Source organism: Leucoraja erinacea, chromosome 14 (genome assembly GCF_028641065.1).
Source record: "Leucoraja erinacea ecotype New England chromosome 14, Leri_hhj_1, whole genome shotgun sequence".
Taxonomy (NCBI): domain Eukaryota; kingdom Metazoa; phylum Chordata; class Chondrichthyes; order Rajiformes; family Rajidae; genus Leucoraja; species Leucoraja erinaceus.
In genome coordinates, this window is record NC_073390.1 from 44686477 (window position 1) to 44706866 (window position 20390).

The 20390-nt window shown below is 45.8% G+C and overlaps 1 protein-coding gene across 1 annotated transcript in view; it reads right to left on the bottom strand.

The window, feature by feature from the left end:
* LOC129703665 (ventricular zone-expressed PH domain-containing protein homolog 1-like) overlaps positions 1–20390 on the bottom strand; it is a 136236-nt gene that overhangs the window by 62584 nt on the left and 53262 nt on the right. Inside the window, 1 exon segment of the mRNA XM_055646304.1 lies at positions 648–868. Coding sequence (XP_055502279.1) covers positions 648–868 — 221 coding nt within the window.

Consider the following 20390-nt stretch of genomic DNA (forward strand, 5'->3'; position numbering starts at 1 on the left):
ACATTTCACTGTCCCTCAGTACACGTGACAATAAACTAAACTGGACTCAAAGTACTTGCACGCATGCACGCACACGCACATGCGTGTGCACAAACACACATGTGCACACACGAATACACACATGCATGCACACACATGCGCACATGAACACACACGTATACACACACACATGCATGCACACACGTACACACACACACATGAACATACACGTACACACACGCGCATGTGCACATGAATACACACATGGATGCACACACATGCGCACATGAACACACACACACATATACACACACACATGCATGCACACACATACACACACACATATACACACACACGTACACACACACACATGTACACACACACACACATGTGCACACACGAATACACACATGCATGCACATACATGTGCATATGAACACACACGTTTACACACACATGCATGCACACACGTACACACACACACACATGAACATACACGTACACACACACGCATGAACACACTCACACAGGAATACACCCACATACACACACATGTATGCGCACAGACACAGGTATACATACACACACGCATGCACGCACACACACATACACACACACATGCACATACACACACGCACACACACATGGACACACAGAAGTGACGTTACCTTCTGGTTGCAGCAATGTCCTTCTCTAGATGTTTGGCCAGAAGTTTGGCGATTGCCGTGAAGCTGTTACTCATGCAATAAATGTCTTTACTCTGAGATCCGAGAATGTTGCTGAAGGTGTCGGTGATGGTTTTAATCTCCAGCAGCAGGATGTGGTGATAACAATGCTCCATGTCAGCCAGTTGTGTCACCAGATAAACCAGGCTGCTCCTTGCCTTTTCCTGAGGGAATATCAGAGATAGGATTTATCATTTGGGTCGCATGCACCAGCTAAACTACAGCTTTTACAACAAAAAAAAAGCTAACGGCATGTTGGCCTTAATAACGAGAGGCATTGAGTATAGGAGCAAAAAGGACCTTCTGCAGTTGTACAGGGCCCTAGTGACACCACACCTGGAGAAATACACACACACACACACACACACGGGGATGTCCATGAAACTGAATACAATGCTAAATGATCTATTTTAAAGACCACAACCTTTGCTCGCCAGCACTTGAAATGTAAGCCCCATTTTAGGATAAAAAGGAAGTGCTTGCAGCAGAGTCGAGCCTAGCGATGTCACCAACTACCTCTGTGAGAATCACATGCTGCAATAATTAGAATGACTCAGTGACTAATCGCAACAAATCAATCTTTATCCAATGTCTGTAAATAAACCCCTCAAGAAATAATACGAGGAAATGAGTTGTCAACAGCTTTGGTGGAGAGAGGTCCAAACTCACTTTCTTCCCCATCGTCACAATGTCGTGCTTCAGTACGGTTTTAATATTTTTCTAAAGAAACGTATTCAATCTGCATTTGACTGAATTCACACCAAGTGTTTTCACATCTTCTTTAAGAGTCTATGTAGGAAGGAACTGCAGATGCTGGTTTAAACCGAAGATAGACATAAAAAGCTGGAGTAACTCAGCTCAGCGGGACAGGCAGCATCTCTGGAGAGAAGGAATGGGTGACGTTTCGGGTCTGAAGAAGGGTCTCGACCCAAAACGTCATCGATTCCTTCTCTCCGGAGATCCAGCCTCTCCCGCTGAACTGAGTTACTCCAGCATTTTGAGTCTATCTTCTTTAAGAGTCTGTTCCGCAGGTTGGTTGTTAGTCAATGAAATATCTATTTGGGGAATTGTGTGTGGGGGGGGGGGGGGGGGGATAGAGGTGTTACCGTTTCAAGATTCCCCAGCTGCTAAGTATTGAAGGATGTCCCACTTAACCTTTTGGCAAGATTTTGTCAACATGTTTCTGATTTTGTTTCCTGACCATTCGCCAACACAGTGGAGAGGCCAAACTCCGGCTGGTCGCTGGCATTTGGAGATAATTGGAGCGCGGCACTTGGGGTCTTGTGCAGTGGAGGGAAACACTTGTCTTTCTCCCAAAAAACACCGTTGTGGAAAAAAAAAAGGACTTTTGTTTCTGGATGCTGAGAAACATAAACGTAACCACAGACATTGCATTCTGACAGCTTCACAAACATGAGTAATGAAGGCTCATTGAAGCGTTAAAACTGTGGACTCCCCCACCAAACTCATACAAACTGGGTGGAATATTCATTTTTAATGGAATATATGTTAGAGGAATGGAGCGATGAGTTTAACACATTTAATATGGTAATATCAGGGAACCCTGCCACAGTATTGGAATAAAATAAATGTGTATACAATAGATCAATATATTATATGTATAATATATATAATCCATGAATATAAGTGTGTGTGTGTGTGTGTGTGTGTGTACATGTGTGTGTACGTGTGTGTGTGTGTGTGTGTGTATGTGTGTGTGTGTGTGTGTGTGTACGTGTGTGTGTGTGTGTGTGTGTGTGTGTGTGTGTGTGTGTGTGTGTGTGTGTGTGTGTGTGTGTGTGTGTTTGTGTGTGTGTGTGTGTGTGTGTGTGTGTGTGTGTGTGTGTTTGTACAGGTGTGTGTGTTTGTGTGTGTGTGTGTGTGTGTGTGTGTGTGTGTTTGTGTGTGTGGGGTCCATATATATTTGTTAAAATATTTACGTTTTTATTTGTATTTTTGTATAAAGATACATGCACACATGTGTGTATATATTTCTATATATACACACACTTGCTTCTATATATATACTAGACTAAGTGGGACCCATTGGGTCCCTGTCACATGGGAGGCCTGGTCCCCCAACGCAACCCGTTCCCCAGCGCAATATTCCACCACTCACCCATAGCCCCTAACTGTGCAGGCGCGGCTCATTTCCCCTCACCCCCCAGCACTCCCTCCCCAATACATAGATATTTTTTTACATGATAAATATTTTTATATTACATACGGAACAGTGCAGCACTGGACCAGGCCCTTCGGCCCACAATGTCTGCACTGACCATGATGTCAAGATCGACTCCTATCTGCCACATCACTCCATTCCCTGCATATCCATGTGTCTATTTAAAAGCATTTTTCAGTACGTGTCGTGAGTCTGCAGTGGCTTCAGCAGACATGGTCTCCTCTGTCACAGAATGAGGTCAGAATTCATGTTGTTACCAATTTAAGCAGCAACTCACCCCTACCAACCCCTGACATGTTCCCAGACACCTGTGATTTCAAAGTGACCGCATTGCTTACTCAACGTTAATTACTTTTCCGTAAGAACAGGCTGTCTGGATCTGATGCACTGCATACGGTGAAGTGGTAAATCATCACCACTACTACACCTAGTCCCTTTCATGAGTTAAAAGGAACACAGACATGGGGCGGCATGATGGCACAGCGGTAGAGTTGCTGCCTTACAGCGCTAGAGACCTGGGATTGGTCCTGACTACAGGTGCTGTCTGTATGGCGTTTGTGCCTCCTCCCCGTGACCTGCGTGGGTTTTCTCTCGGTGCTCCGGTTTCCACTCACTCTCCAAAGACGTCCAGGTTAATGTAGGTTAGTTTAGAGATACAGCGCGGAAACAGGCCCTTCGATCCACCGAGTCCGCACCAGCCATCGATCCCCGCACATTGACACGATCCTACACACAGTAGGGATACTTAAAAAACAACATTTATACCAAGCTAATTAACCAACAAAACCTTTGGCTTTATGGACAATAGACAATAGGTGCAGGAGTAGGCCATTCGGCCCTTCGAGCCAGCACCACCATTCAATGTGATCATGGTTGATCATCCTCAATCAGTACCCCATTCCTGCCTTCTCCCCATATCCCCTGACTCCGCTATCTTTAAGAGCCCTATCTAGCTCTCTCCTGAAAGTACCCAGAGAACCGGCCTCCATCGTCCTCTGAGGCAGAGAATTCCACAGAGTCACAACACTCTGTGTGAAAAAGTGTTTCCTCATCTCCGTTCTAAAAGGCTTACCCCTTCTTAAACTTTAGACAAAAAAGCTGGAGTACCTCAGCGGGTGAGGCAGCATCTATGCAGCGAAGGAATAGGCGACGTTTCGGGTCGAGACCCGTCTTCAGACTGGTAGAATTGTAATTGGTCCCTAGTGTGTACCTAGTGTGCGGGGATCGATGGTTGGCACGGGGTCCGTGGGCCGAAGGGCCTATGTCCGCGCTGCATCTCCAAACCAAACTAAACATGAGGCCCTACGGTTCAATTTCACGATGGGGACCGTTCTCTCTACACAGGGACACGGAGGCCTGATGGCAAGTTGCAGGAAACAAACTGGAAGATCTTGAAGGCTGTGATTTTAGGACAGGGTGACTTAAACACCGCTAACCTCTTACTTAAGAAATTATATCGCGGGAAGCAATAGTTAACACAGGCATAACCTGTAGTTTGATGGCCAAGGATTTATTTTGTCAAAGTTTTCTAGCTATTCGTACCTTTAGAAGGAAGACGAGGATGAATTTCTTTAGCCAGAGGGTGGCGTATCTGTGGAACTCATTGCCACAGACGGCTGTGGGGGCAGTCTATGGTATTTTTAAGGTGCAGATTGAGAGATTTACGATTAGGATGGGTGTCAGGGGTTACGGGGAGAAGGCAGGAGAATGGGGTAGAGAGGAAGAGATAGATCAGCCATGATTGAATGGCGGAGTTGACTTGATGGGCCGAATGGCCTAATTCTGCTCCTAGAACTTATTCTGGGGTGAAACGGGAGGTTGGGTCATCAATGTGGAGGGAATTTAATTGAAAGTGAGAGTCATATCCACATGAATAAAGCTTGCAACATTTAGCTTTTAGAGAGATATCGTGGAAACTGGCCGCATACAGATACAGGATCAAGGGTGTAATGATTAGTGCAGATTACTGCTCGGTTAAAGATCGTTCAAAAGGTGACAATGAGGTAGATAGTAGTTCAGGACCGATCTCTAGTTGTTGATAGTTCAGGATGGTTCAGTTGCCTGATAGCAGCTGGGAAGAAACCGTCCCTGAATTTGGTGGTGTGCGCTTTCAAACTTCCATTCCTCTTGCCTGATGGGAGAGGGGAGAAGAGGGAGTGATTATGCTGCTGGCCCGGAGGTCTGAAGAAGGGTCTCGACCTGAAACATTGTTTGCAGAAACGAGGAACTGCAGCAGGTGTCCGAAGAAGAGTCCCAACCCGATACGTCACCTATCCATCTTCTCCAGAGATGCTGCCCGACCCGCTGAGTTACTCCAACACTTGGTGTCCTGAAACTTTGTATCCTGTTGCTGGATTGCAGAGTTTACTGTGTTTCTTCTGGCTGTCCACATCTTCATTCTACTTGTTTAGGAAGGAACTGCAGATGCTGCTTTAAACCAAAGACAGTCACAAATAGCTGGAGTAACTCTGCGGGTCAGGTGACGTTTCGGGTCAATAGACAATAGACAATTGGTGCAGGAGTAGGCCATTCGGCCCTTCGAGCCAGCACCGCCATTCATTGTGATCATGGCTGATCATCCCCAATCAGTACCCCGTTCCTGCCTCTCCCCATATCCTCTGACTCCGCTATTTTTAAGAGCCCTATCTAGCTCTCTCTTGAAAGCATCCAGAGAACCTGCCTCCACCACCCTCTGAGGCAGAATTCCACAGACTCACCACTCTCTGTGAGAAAAAGTGTTTCCTCGTCTCCGTTCTAAATGGCTTACTCCTTATTCTTAAACTGTGGCCCCTGGTTCTGGACTCCCCCAACATCGGGAACATGTTTCCTGCCTCTAGCGTGTCCAAGCCCTTAACAATCTTATATGTTTCAATGAGATACCCTCTCATCCTTCTAAACTCCAGAGTGCACAAGCCCAGCTGCTCCATTCTCTCAGCATTTGACAGACACCCTTCTTTAGACTGAGAGTGGGCGGAAAGGGAGACGAGAGATATAGACGGTGATATAGCGAGAAATGGAACAAATGAATGAAAGATATGTAAACAAGTAACGATGATACAGGAAGCAGGTCATTGTCAGCTGTGGGCTTGGTGAAAATGAGTTACGGACAATGAGACTCAACAAGACGACCTTGAAACTAGTACAACTACCTGGGTGGGGGAGGGACGGAGAGAGAGGGGATGCAAGGGTTACTTGAAGTTAGAGAAATCAATATTCATACCGCTGGGGTGTAAGCGGCAACTCAGCGGGACGGGCAGCATCTCTGGAGAGAAGGTTCTACTTGGTAGGTTGCTGCCATTAGCAGCAGGACCAGAGTGCCGATGAAAGGTCAGCAACTTAACATTAACTCTGTTTCACTCTCCGCAGTTCCGGCCTGACCCGCTGAGAATTTCCAGCATTATCTGTTTTCATTTCAAATGTCCACAATCAGCACTTTTGGGACACTTCCTTCCTGGGGAAAGCATCAAGCCATCGAGGCTGCAAACACTGGCTTCTGAGCCACATAAATAGCATGGAACCACACGGAATTATCAGCCTCTTGCCAGCTATCCGTAAATAGGAGAGAAACGAGAGAAAACTGACTTGGGGGAAAAAAAAAAAAAAAAATCAGACAACTCAATTATGACTTGAAAAATTCTTGAAGAAACCGCCTGGTTTTCCGGTTGAGTTCACCACTTCACTCTTGTGTAATTAGACTTTAAAAGTCATAGTTGGCTAAGCACGGATATCCTCCTAATTTGCCCAGCTACACGTTCCGTCCAACAGATAATTAGATCATGCTGTGAAATAGCGCAAACCTTCCAAGCCTTGCAATAACGGTGCATGCCTTTAAAACAACCTTTTTCAACCCGAAGATAGACACAGAAAGCTGGGGTAATTCAGCGGGACAGGCAGCATCTCTGGAGGGAAGGAACGGGTGACGTTGCCTCTGTAGAAGGGTCTCGACCTGAAACGTCACCCATTCCTTCTCTCCAGTGATGCTGCCTGTCCCGCTGAGTTACCCCAGCATTTTGTGCTTATCTTCGGTAGGTTCCTTCCTACACATTTTTTAACCCGATCTCAGTTTAGTTCCAACTGAAGATTACAAATGCATCTTGAATTTTTGCAAGATAAAACATGGTGTACTCATCTTTAGTTCAAGTTCAAGTGAGTTTATTGTCATGTGTCCCTGTATAGGACAATGAAATTCTTGCTTTGCTGAAGCACACAGAACATAGTAGGCATTTACTACAAAACAGATAAGTGTGTCCATATACCATAATATAAATATATACACACATGAATAAATAAACTGATAAAGTGCAAATAACAGAAAGTGGTTATTAATAATCAGAGTTTAGTCTGAGCCAGGTTTAATAGCCTGATGGCTGTGGGGAAGTAGCTATTCCTGAACCTGGTTGTTGCAGTCTTCAGGCTCCTGTACCTTCTACCTGAAGTTTAGTTTAGTCTAGTTTAGTTTAGAGATATAGCACAGCCAAACAGGCCCTTCGGCCCACCAAGTCTGCACCGACCAGCGATCCCTGCACACTAAAGGGCCTGTCCCACTTGGTAATTTTTTTCGGCGACTGTCGGCATCATTGACTGACGTATCAGGTCACCGAAAACGCCGCGGCGTGACGGCGTATTGACGCGCGGTGTCTCCTCAAGTGTCGCAACATTTTATTTGTCGCCGCTGGATTTTGAAATGTTCAAAATCTTTTGGTGACCCTGATAGGTCGGTCAATGATGCTTTATTGTCACATGTACCAAGGTACAGTGAAAAGCTTTTGTTGCATGCTAATTAGTCAGCAGAAAGGCAATACATGATTACAATAGCGACCTTTCAAAGTGTAGACATACATGATAAAGGGAATAACGTGAATAACGTATAATGCAAGATAAAGCTAGTAAAGTCTGATCCAAGATAGTCCAAGGGTCTCCAATGAGGTGGATAGTAGTTCAGGATCGCTCTCCAGCTGTTGATAAGATGGTTCGGTTGCCCGATAATAGCTGGGAAGAAACTGTCCCTGAATCTGGAGATGGGCACAAAATGCTGGAGCAACTGAGCGGGACAGGCAGCATCTCTGGAGAGAAGGAAAGGGCTACGTTTCTGGTCGAGACCCTTCTTCAGACCTGAATCCGGAGGCGGCGTTTTCACACTGCTCCACCTTTTGGCGGATGGGAGAGGGGAGAAGAGAGAGTGATACCAAGTGGGATGAAACTGTCCCTGAAGCAGTGAACCATCTCCTGATACTCATCGAGCTTCTCATCGCCAAGTCACATAGCAGGAGTGATTGTTTATTCTTTGGTTGCCCGGGCAACCACAGCACTGGAGCAGCTGATGACGACTGCAGACCCGTGCTGCTTCTAGTCGCATGGATCGAGCTTCTTGCTGCGACTCCGTCTCCTGCAGTCTGTTTTAAACTCACCTTGAGTTTGCAAAAACATACACACGGCGGCGCAGGGGTAGAGTCGCTGCCTCACAGCGCCAGAGACCCGGGCTCCACGTGCTGCCCGTGCGGAGTTTGCACGTTCTCCCCGTGACCGCGTGGGTTTTCTACGGGTGATCCGGTTTCCACCCACACTCCAAAGACTTCTAGGCTAATTGGCTTTGGTTAAAAAGGTGATGAGTAACAGAGGGAGATTGAGCAGCTGGAATGTGTAGGAAGGAACTGCAGAAGCTGGTTTGGTTGGCTTGGTATAAATGTAAACTCGTCCCTAGTGTGTGTAGGCTAGCATCAGTGAGCGGGGATCGCTGGTCAGCACAGACTCGATGGGCCGAAGGGCCTGTTTCTGCGCTGTAGGTCTAAACTAAATGTCAAAATGCAAGATGCAGGACAGAATGCCACAGGAGATCTTTCTTCCCAGTGGCTATCAAACTGTACAACTCCACCCCTTCCTGTCGTGGGGTAGACTGAGACGGATTTCAACCCCTCACCCCCCCACCCCCCCCGATCTTTGCACATCCCCAATCCTTTCCACTCGTCACTTTAATTTCATGTTTCATGTATTTTGTATTTTTATGATTGTTGGCAGATCAATTTTCCTCCTGGGATAAATAGCACTGTAACGTATCGTAAACTAAACATGACTACAGAGTCCAATGTGTAGGGAGGGACTGCAGATGCTGGTTTAACCCAAAGATAGACACAAAGTGCTGGAGTAACCCAGCGGGGACAGGCAGCATCCCTGGAGAGGAGGAATGGGTGACGATTCGGGTCGAGACCCTTCTTCTGCTGAAGAGATGCTGCCTGTCCCGCTGAGTTACACCAGCACTTTGTGTCCATCTACAGAATCCCACTGGTGTTATTTGTATAAAGGTAAACGTCTCATACAAACTCTAGCTTTGACATGGATTATAATTACTTTCCATTAGATAATTAAAGTTCTATCATATCGTAAAACCAAGGTCCTCGATGACTGAACCAAAGTATGATGGGAATTTTTGGAAGACCTTGTATCCTAGTGCTTGGGTTTCACGGGACACGGAACTAATTCCTATTAAATCTTTTCCCCCTTCAGCTTGAACCCATGTCCTCTGGTCCTCGATTCCCCTACTCTGGGCAAGAGACTCTGTGCATCTACCCGATCTATTCCAATCATGATTTGGTACATGTCGCTTGTTTTTCTATCCCAACTTTTCAGAAAGATTCACTGCACGTTATGGGCACATGACGAATAAAACTGACTTGGCGACTTGGGATCAAAGATAGAAATAGAGACAGTGGAAGCCAAATGACTCATCGAATAATTCGATCCTCGATGAAAATTGCAATGTGAGCATTGCGGTATCCGATGCCTTTTAAACACTTCCAGAGACTAAGTCTCCACTTTCCTCTCTCAAAGATCCATTCACGGGATTCATCGTTTTATGGAGGAAGTCTTCTATTACATCAATCCTGTCTTTCTCGGGGTTTAAAAAAAAAAAACAGTTTACGAGGATAAGCCCTCATCTTGATGTGATTTCAAATAATGGGTCTGCGTATATCTTTTTTTTCTCTTCCATGCCTATTTAGCAACTTCATTATATCTCTGCAAGGGGTCTCCTCCCTCGTTCACCACATTTGAAGCTGAAGAATCCAAAGCCTAGCTGTTCATCTGGGTGGAAAAGTGCCTGGCCTGGGGGGATGGGGAGTTTCCACATCAGTGGAGGCCCTGGAACTGGGGCGAGATCACAACATCCGAGGTGTAACATGATCTGCATTAGTTTCAGCTTAGTTTAGTTTAGAGATGTTGCAAGGAAACAGGCCCTGGAGCCCACGCCGACCATCGATCACCCATTTAAGTGTCTGAACTCGACAGGCCAACTATTCCTTTATTCCTGCCTGTCCCGCTGAGTTAAGGGGCTGTCCCACTTGGGCTTAATTTGCACGTCATTTACACTACATCATTTACGTGTCACGGCACACGTGATGCACGCATGGTGCACATTACGCGTGCGTGGTGCGTGGTGACGTAGGCAGTGACGTGTGGTTTTGGGATGTACAAAATCTTTGTGCGCCATCTGCGTGACACGCAAATGACACCCAAGTGGGACAGGCCCTTTACTCCAGCACTTTATGCCTTCCTATTCACACTAGTTCTATGTTATCCCGCTTTGTCTTCCACTCCCTGCACACTAGGGACAATTTTACTAAAGCCAATTAACCTACAAACCTGTAAGTCTTTGGAATGTGGGAGGAATCCGGAGCACCCGGAGGAAACCCACACAATCACAGGGAGAACGTGCGTGGGTTTTCTCCGGATGCTCCGGTTTCCCCCCCACGCTCCAAAGACGTACAGGTTTGTAGGTTAATTGGCTTCGGTAAAATTGTCCCCAGTGTGTAGAATAGTGTTAGTGTACGTGGTCATCAAAGGTCAGTGCGGACTCGATGGGCCAAAGTTTCCATGACAAACTAAAATGAATGAATTCTCCACAAAAATGCTAAGCTCATAAAACTCTATGCTTTCGTAGTAAGATTAACGCATTTATATTACATCCTGCCTTTTGTAACCTCAGAATATTCCAAGGCACTTACTCTCTAATTAATTATTTTTGTGTACCACAAAAGGGCGGCACGGTGGCGCAGTGGTAGAGTTGTTGCCTTACAGCGCCAGAGACCCGGGTTCGATCCCGACTACGGGCGCTGTCTGTACGGAGCTTGTACGTTCTCCCCGTGACCGCGTGTGTTTTCTCCGAGATCTTCGGTTTCATCCCACACTCCACAGAGGTGAAGATATGTAGGTTCGGATAGTGTTAGTGTGCGTGGATCGCTGGTCGGCGTGGACTCGGTCCTGTTTCCATACTGTATCACTAAACTCAAACTAATAAATTTTCCACAAAAATGCTGAGCCCATAAAACACTATGCTCTTGTAATGAGAACAACAAGTATTTATATTACATTCTGCCTTTTGCAACCTCGGAAGATTCCAAGGCACTTACTCGCTAATGAAGTCTTTTTGAAATGAAGCCACAGTCAAAGTGCCACAAAATGGCAACACAATAAAGATCGGTTCTGGATTTGTTTTAAACCCAGGTTAGAGAATAAATACTGCCAAGGACATGGGGGGAAAAATTCCATTGCTTTTAAACGAGTAGAAAACTGAACATAGCCAGAGGCAGCACCAATTAGTGGAAGAATCTCATGAATGTGACCTGTTGCTGAAGATATTTGCTATCAGTCTTACAGTTAATTCTGTTGTCAGACCAAATGTACAATGTTAAGTCCCCCCCCCCTCCCCATCCCATCCCAATAAAATGACCAATTATAAGATTATTTGCCACCATTGAATAAATAGTTCAGATTTACAACCGGAGTAATAGTTGATGGTAATGAAAAGTGTGAGTGGAATGGGGGAATAAGTGGTGGACTTGCACGCATTCTCTGCCGCCCCTCCCCCCCCCCCTCCCCACTCCCCCCCGCTGACAGCAGAGCAGAGGTTGGACATTTACCACAGGGAGTTTGACAGCAACTCTGGGAGCCTCACAGCACTGACCCACCACGCACAAAGTACATCGTTCTGTTAGTGTGTGACCGTGGAACCCATCTGTTTCCAATACGTCGCCGACCAGGGGATTGTGAAAGAAAGTTAAATCATCGCTGAGTGAGTTTGAACGTACGGGAAAATTAAAGTGAATAAAATTCCGTTGCACAAACTTTGACAAGAAACATCTGACCTGTGATTGCTGGAATGTGAGATAACGCTAGACAATGCACTGCGATATAATGCAGCAACCGACCGCAGTTTATGTCATATAGTACAGCTAATCTACTGCCCACTTGTTATAAGTCTGTTACAGATTGTGAGCACGCATATCACTGTCTTTACATGTGTGAAGATCAGCCCTCTAACTCAATCTTACACCATAAGACATAGGAGCAGACGTAGGCCATTTGGCCCATCAAGTCTGCTCCGCCATTCAATAATAGCTGATGCATTTGTCCCTCTCAACGCCATTCTCCTGCCTTCTCTCCACAACCCTTGGCACCTTTACCAAACAAGTATCTGTCGATTTAATGCATTCTGCAACTAATTACCATGGTAAATAAAAGCATCAATACAAGGGGTGCAGAATAGGTGGCACGTGTGGATAAAATATATCGATGCATTTGTGCTCTTTGTAGCGGCACGGTGGCGCAGCGATGGAGTTGCTGCTCTACAGCACCAGAGACCGGCTTTGATACGGTCTACCGGTGCTGTCTGTACGGAGTTTGCACTTTCTCCTACTAACCTGCGTGGAGTTTTCTCCAGGTGCTCCGGTTTTCTCCCACACTCCAAAGACGTGCAGGTTTGTAGGTTAATTGGCTTCAGTAAAATTGTAATTTGTCCCCAGTGTGTGCAGGATAGTGTTAGTGTGCGGGGATCGCTGGTCGGCGCGGACTCGGTGGGCCGAATGGCCTGTTTCCTTGCTGTATCTCTAAAATAAACCAAACTAAACATGGATGTCATCACCGAGCTGACCAGTGATTTTGTTTGACATCTATTACCAGAGGAAGGTATAATCCAACCCAACACTATCCAGTCGCAAACTCCAACATTGGAGAATTCAATAACGCTCAAACATTTCATTTTAGTTTGGAGGTACAGCGCGGAAACAGGCTCCACCGTGTCCGCGCCGACCAGCGATCCCCGCACATTAACACATTTATGCCAAGCCAATTAACCTACAAACCTGTACGTCTTCGGAGTGTGGGAGGAAAGCGAAGATCTTGGAGAAAGCCCACGCGGGTCATGGGGAGAACGTACAAACTCCGTACAGACAAGCACCTGTAGTCAGCATCGAACCCGGGTCTCTGGCGCTGTAAGGCAGCAACTCTACCGCTGTGCCACTGTGCCACCCATCAATGCAGTTGGTATTAAAGATGATTAACATGAAAACATTAGGTCTCTCTTCAAGAGAAAAGCAGCTCGAGGAATATCAAACAATGGGAGGGTTTGAAGAGGCAAACAAAGAACAAATGCCCTCGTTAGTTAATGATTCAAGCGTTTGAAGACACATATATAAGATATTAAGTGAGAGATAAGGGTATATTTCACAAACAATTGACTAAAATAAATTAATCTTGAGCCCACATGTACAGCATGATGAAGCTCACACAACTTTGCCAGTAAAATATTCTGTGGGTGAGAATTTACATCTGAAGAACATGATTGGCGGTTACACAGGCCGCATCTCTGGAGAGAAGGAATGGGTGACCCGACCAGTCTGAAGAAGGGTCTCGACCCAAAACGTCACCCATTCCTTCTCCCCAGAGATGTTGCCTGTCCCGCTGAGTTACTCCAGCATTTTGTGTCTATCTTTGGTTTAAACCAGCATCTGCAGTTCCTTCATACACATGATTGTTGGTTATCCTGGACTATAAAGAGCATCTGTAGCCTCACCAACATCCAAAGACTGTTGGAAAAGTTGAAGAAAAGCCAGGATTGGCCTTGCGTTCGATATTAACAGTAGCTTCTTGCATTTCATTTAAATAATGCACTTCCTTGCACGATATTTGGAAATTAGCTTCGAGGCATCTGGAAGCACATATCAGCTGGCCCTGGCTGGGCTCTATTAGAGATTTGTCCATGTACCTGGCCAGAGTCATAGAAAGCATTTATCGGGATGAATCACAGCGGTTTGGGAACAGCTCCATCCAAGACCGCAACAAATTGCAGCGAATTGTGGACGCAGCCCAGACCATCACACAAACCGACCTCCCTCCCATTGACACCATTTATACCACATGCTGTCTCGGCAAGGCCAGCAGCATAATCAAGGATGAGTCACACCCCAGACACTCCCTCTTCTTCCCTCTCCCATCGGGCAAAAGATGCAGATGTGTGAAAACGCACACACCTCCAGATTCAGGGACAGTTTCTTCTCAGCTGTTTTCAGGCAACTGAACCATCCTACCACAACCAGAGAGCAGCGCTGAACTACTATTTACCTCATTGGAAACCCTCAGACTATCCTTGATGGACTTTACTGGACTTTATCTTGCACTAAACATTATTCCCACTATTCCCTTTATCATGTGTGTGTATACTGTGGATGGCTCGATTGTAATCACGTATTGTCTTTCTGCTGACTGGATAGCACACAACAAAAAGCTTTTCACTGTACCCCGGATAATAAACTAAACTAAACTAAGTGAAGATGTTATACATGAATAATTGCTAAGTGACAACTGAGAAGGGTCTCGACCCGAAACGTCGCCTATTCATTTTCTCCATAGATGCTGCCCATTACCGGCTGAGTTTCTCCAGCATTTTTGTCCAACTTAGATGAGTTACATGAAAGCATATTAGAAGGGAGGCTCGTTAAAATCCAAAAGTCATGCAATCCATATTTGGACAGACTGATTTTCTTGCCCAGCACACAGAAGCACAGAAGTTTCCTGTCCAAAACTCTGCCTCAGTTCAGCATTGTGCTCCGACCTTTAACAAAACACCTGCTCACACAATACATGCTGCCAAAAACGTGAAACTGTTCAAGAGTCCTATTGCAGCAATTATCAACAGCAGCCCTGCAGAACTCCAGCCTTTGGTAGAATTCAACTTCCAGTGATACAACTTACACCCAGGCATTTTGGATTCAACGGCAGAGCAACCAGGTTCAGTAGCTTAGGGGCCAATGATGCTGACTTATAACTACTCGTGAATCTACATGGCAATATTGTCCTGACTGTTGGTGTTGATCAATCCGAACTGGGCATTTTGCACATATGCAGATTGGGCATTAGGTGACATTGGTGTTCAAATGGTCATTTAGGAAGGAACTGCAGATGCTGGTTTAAACCAAGATAGGCACAAATGCTGAAGTAACTCAGCGGGACAGGCAACATCACTGGAGACTGAAGAAGGGACTCGACCCGAAACGTCACCCATTCCTTTTCTCCAGGGATGCTGCCTGTCCCGTTGAGTTACCCCAGCATTTTGTATCTAACTCCAGTGGTAGTTTAGTTTAGTTTAGTTTAGAGACACAGGGCGGAAACAGGCCCTTCGGCACATCTAGTCCACACTGACCAGTGATCCCCGCACACTAACACCATCCTACACACACTAGGGACAATTTATATTTACACCGCCTGTACATCTATGGAGAGGTACATTATTGTTCAGTTTATCGAGGTACAGTGAGAAGTCTTTATGTTGCTTGCTAACCAGTCGGTGGAAAGACTATACGTGATCAACCAGCATGGACATTGTGGGCCGAAGGGCCTATTTCTGTGCTGTACTGTTCGAAGTTCTATGTTGGTGTCAGAATTCCATGTGTATCTCAGTTACAGGCCACTAATTTATTTTCAAAATAAATCATTTAAATTATTTACATCTTCACACATTATAGATATAGCATGGAAACAGTCCCTTCAGCCCACCAAGCCCATAAGGACCAGCAATCACCCCATACACTAGCGCTATCCTTTATATTTATATTTATATTTATCCTTTAAATTTATAATTTACAGAAGCCAATTAACCTACAAATTTGTAACATTTTCATTAGAGTGTAGGATAGTGTTAATGTACGGAGTGATTGCTGGCCAGCATGTACTCGATGGGCTGAAGGGTCTGTTCCCACACAGTGCCTCTGAAACTAAACCTATGTTCTATATTCTAGGGTCAGTGGTCTGGTATTGATTTTGCCAAAGTCTGCATCTGGGTGAAAAGCATGGGACTGGTTTATTTTGGTTAAGAGTTACAACTCGGTCCGCTGAGTCTACACCAACAAGCAATCCCTGCACACTAGCACTATCCTACACACACTGGGGGGCAATTAAACATTTTACCAAAGCCAATTAACCAACAAACCTGTACATGTGGGGGGAAACCGGAGCCCCCGGAGAAAATGCATGCGGTCACGGGGAGAACGTACAAACTCCGTACAGACAGCACCCGTGGTCGGGATCGAACCCGGGTCTCTGGCGCTGCAAGGCAACAACTCTACCGCTGCGCCACCATGCCGCCCTACTGGGATGTTAATTCATCTCGAATTAGACTGGTGTTAAATCCCTGGGGACGTCAATGAAATTATATGTGGACGGAAAGAGAATATAAATACTTTAGAATATAAAGAATATAAAGGCTGTACAAATAATTCTAGGATATCCTACAATTGCAGATAATAATACCACAGTAACTGTAGATTGCTCAGAACACTCTCAGTAACAATATAGAAGCAATCACATTTAATATTTCCTTCATCTTTCTCAGTGTCAGGAAACAGTGTGTGACAGACGCTCTGCTTTCCTCGTGCTTTAAAGGTACACAGATCACATTCTCTACACCATAATTGTGGGCGGCACGGTGGCGCAGCGGTAGAGTCACTGCCTCATAGCGCCAGGGATGCGGGTTCGATCCTGACCACGGGTGCTGACTGTACGGAGTTTGTACTCTCTCCCTGTGAGCGTGTGGGTTTCCCCTGGGTGCTCCGGTTTCCTCCCACACTCCAAAGATGTTCGGGTTTGTAGGTTAATTGGCTTGGTATGAATGTAAAATTGACCCTAGCGTTAGTTTGCGGGGATCGGTGGTCGGCCTGGACTCGGTGGGCCGAATGGCCTGATTCCGCGCTGTATCTCTAAACTAAATCGAATAAATTATCCATAGAAATGCTAATTCCATAAAACACTACGCTTTTGCAATGAGAATAACAAGTATTTATATTATATTTTGATCGGCTTCGGTTAAAATTGTCATTTGTCCCCCGCGTGTGTGTAGGATAGTGCGAGTGTGCGGGGTGGCGCGGGTCGGCGCGGACACGGCGGGCCGAAGGGCCTGTTTCCGCGCTGCATCTTCAAAGCCTAAAGTCTAATTACCAAACGCCCAGCCTGTGATATTAGTCCATCTCCAATTAGTGCATTACTCACATAGAAATGGTAGACGTGTGCTGAAATGATGAAACTTTAAACCTGCTCTCAAAAACCACTTCCGACAAAGAGGGATAAATCAGACACTGGGTGTGTACAAAGGGGAGGCCGAGATACAAACTACACACTGTGCCATGAACTTAGAGGTCAGTAAACATCCTTAAATGGTGTGGGTCGCTATCAGAAGACATTGCAGCCTGCAAACTCCCACACGGAGGGGAATATAAACGTCATGGATGGAGGCCAAGTTGTTTCTACAACTTCCCTGCGTTCAATCCACACAACACCGTCTTTCATCGATGAATTCTGAGAAAACAGTCACTTACATTAAAAAAATGCAATTCTTCTGCCAGCTTTTTCTGGAGTTGATTACTCAGTGTTAAGTTGCCATCGCAAACATTATCTGGCTTCACATTTCATGTCACGGAACTTTCCCCCTCACTTGAAGCTGACGTGAAACAATTGTGACTGCTTGTGATTTAGTTTAGTCCAGACTAAGAATCAGCGGCCAGGAAGAAAAGCTTTGATTTTCCTCCCGTTTAAAGTCATGGGGAAAATACAGCTCATTATTTCTGTTGTTTGGTTTACTTTCGAGATATAGCGCGGAAGCAGGCCCTTCGGCCCGCCGAGTCCGCGCCGACCAGCGATCCCCGCACACTAACACTATCCTCCACCCACTAGGGACAATTGTTCATTTATACCGAGCCATTTAACCCAAAAACCTGTACGTCTTTAGAGTGTGGGAACCAGAACACCCGGAGAAAACCCACGCAGGTCACGGGGAGAACGTACAAACTCCGTACAGACAGCACCTGTAGTCAGGATCGAACCTGGGTTTCTGGCGCTGTAAGGCAGCAGCTCTACTGCTGCGCCACCGTGTCACCTCTAAATCTCTCTGCGTGCTCTGGTATCCCGCCACAGTGCGGAGACGTACAGGTTTGTGGGTGTACTGCCTTCAGTTGAATTGATAAATTGTCCCCAGTGTGTAGGATGATCCCATCATTTGGCTCATATCCCTCTAAGCCTGTCCTGTCCATTACCTATCCAAATGTTTCTTAAACGTAGCGATAGTACCTGCCTCAACTACCTCCTCCGGCAGCTCGTTCCATACCCTCACCGCCCTCTGTGTGGAAAAGGTTGAACCCTCAGGTTCCTATTAAATCTTTCCCCCCTCACCTTAAACCTATGTCCATTGGTTCTCGATTCCCCTACTCTGGCCAAGAGACTCTGTGCTTCACGTCTTCCTGTAAAGCTCTGCTGGAATTTAAATTGATCAATGTTGCCGGGACTCGAGGTGCTGAGCTGTAGGGACAGGTTGAGTGGGCTAGGACTATTCCTTGGAGCGCAGGAGGATGAGGGATGATCTTATAGAGGTGCATAAAATCACGAGGGGAATCAATAGTGTGAACGCACAATCTTTTACCCAGTGTTGGAAAATCAAGAACCAGAGGCCATAAGTTTAAGGTGAGGGGAGAAAGGATTAATAGGAATCTGAGGGGCAACTTTTTCCACACAGAGGGCGGTGGGTGTATGGAACAAGCTGTCAGGGGAGGTAGTTGAGTCAGGGACGATAGCAACAATTAAAAGGTATTTGGGCAGGTACACGGATGGGAAAGGTTTGGAAGGATTTGGGCCAAATGCAGGCAGACTGGTGCAGATGGGACTGATGTATATGGGACATGTTGACCAGTGTGGGCAAGTTGGGCTGAAGGACCTGTTTCCAGTCTGCATGACTATATGGAAACAAAAATCAACTCAGTTCTGAATTACAGTTGACTTAGCAGCAGCTTTTTGAGGAAGAGTTTTAGATTTCATCCATCAATTGTATAGAAATGTGTTTATGCATCTTAGTCCTAGACTGCCCTTGGTCTGACTTTCACACACGATGGGCATTCCCACCAGAGGAGATTTCTCTTTCATCAATCCTATTAAAACCTTTCATTGAATTTCTTGTTGATTATATGTTATCCATGTGTCTTGTGTTCTCTGCCCCCATTCCATCGTGGTGGCCATGGACAAGTTGGGCTAAAGGGCCTGGAATTCCCTGGAATAAAGTTTGACTCTATAACAGTTTCCCCTCTGATCTACATTTGAATAAATTGACCAAATTATTCTCCCCTGCAGAGCCAGAAGATGGATCTTTGTCAAAATCTGTAATGTCCAAAGTAGGCTTGCCAACTCTCTCACTCCCAAATACGGGACAAAAGAACAAAATACGGGACAAATTCCCGACGGCAATTCATTGACCGACTCGGCCGTGGCTGGGTGAATGATGTGTTGGCCCAGGTGCTGGACTACACACAAAGCCCAGCCGGCGGACCAGCGGAGGAGTTTTGGCCCGCGCGACGTCGCACGCCAAAATTGTATTCCGCTTCCCACTTCCTCATGCAAGACACGTAGATTTGTTTCCCACGTCGCCATTACTCAAAGACTTGTTATATACCAACAACGTTGAAGCGAGAAATGCACGTCCAATAACTTGTTCCAAAAACACAACGGCCGCCCCGACGGCACATGTTTCCCCTTTTACAAAAAACAGCTTTTACGTTTCTGGCTGGATTTCCCCAAAGGCATCAAATTATTAATAGAAGGTTGAGAAGTTTGCTCAATGCAGTTACACATTGTCCAAGAACAGCCCAAGATGGCTACAGTCTTAGAATAAAGGGGAGGTCATTTAAGACTGAGGTGAGAAAAAACTTTTTCACCCAGAGAGTTGTGAATTTATGGAATGGATGGATTTAAGAGAGAGTTAGCTAGAGCTCTAGGGGCTAGTGGAGTCAAGGGATATGGGGAGAAGGCAGGTACGGGTTATTGATAGGGGACGATCAGCCATGATCACAATGGATGGTAGTGATGGCTCAAAGGGCCGAATGGCCTCTTCCTGCACCTATTTTCTATGTTTCTATGTTTTTAAGAAACTCTAGTATAAAAGCTGTCATCTGCTATATATCATACCTCAAATATGAGTAATAGGTTGATGTTTCAGGTCGAGACACTTCTTCAGTCTGAAGAAACGTCTTGACCCTAAAAGTCACCTATTGGTTCTCTCCAGAGAAGCTGCCTGACCCGCTGAGTTACTCCAGCTTTTTGTGTCTATCTTTGGTTTAAACCAGCATCTGCAGTTCCTTCCTACACAGGGCCGGCCTTAAGAGGTGCGGGGCCCAATTGGGAACAATTTTGCTGAGCCCCAGGTT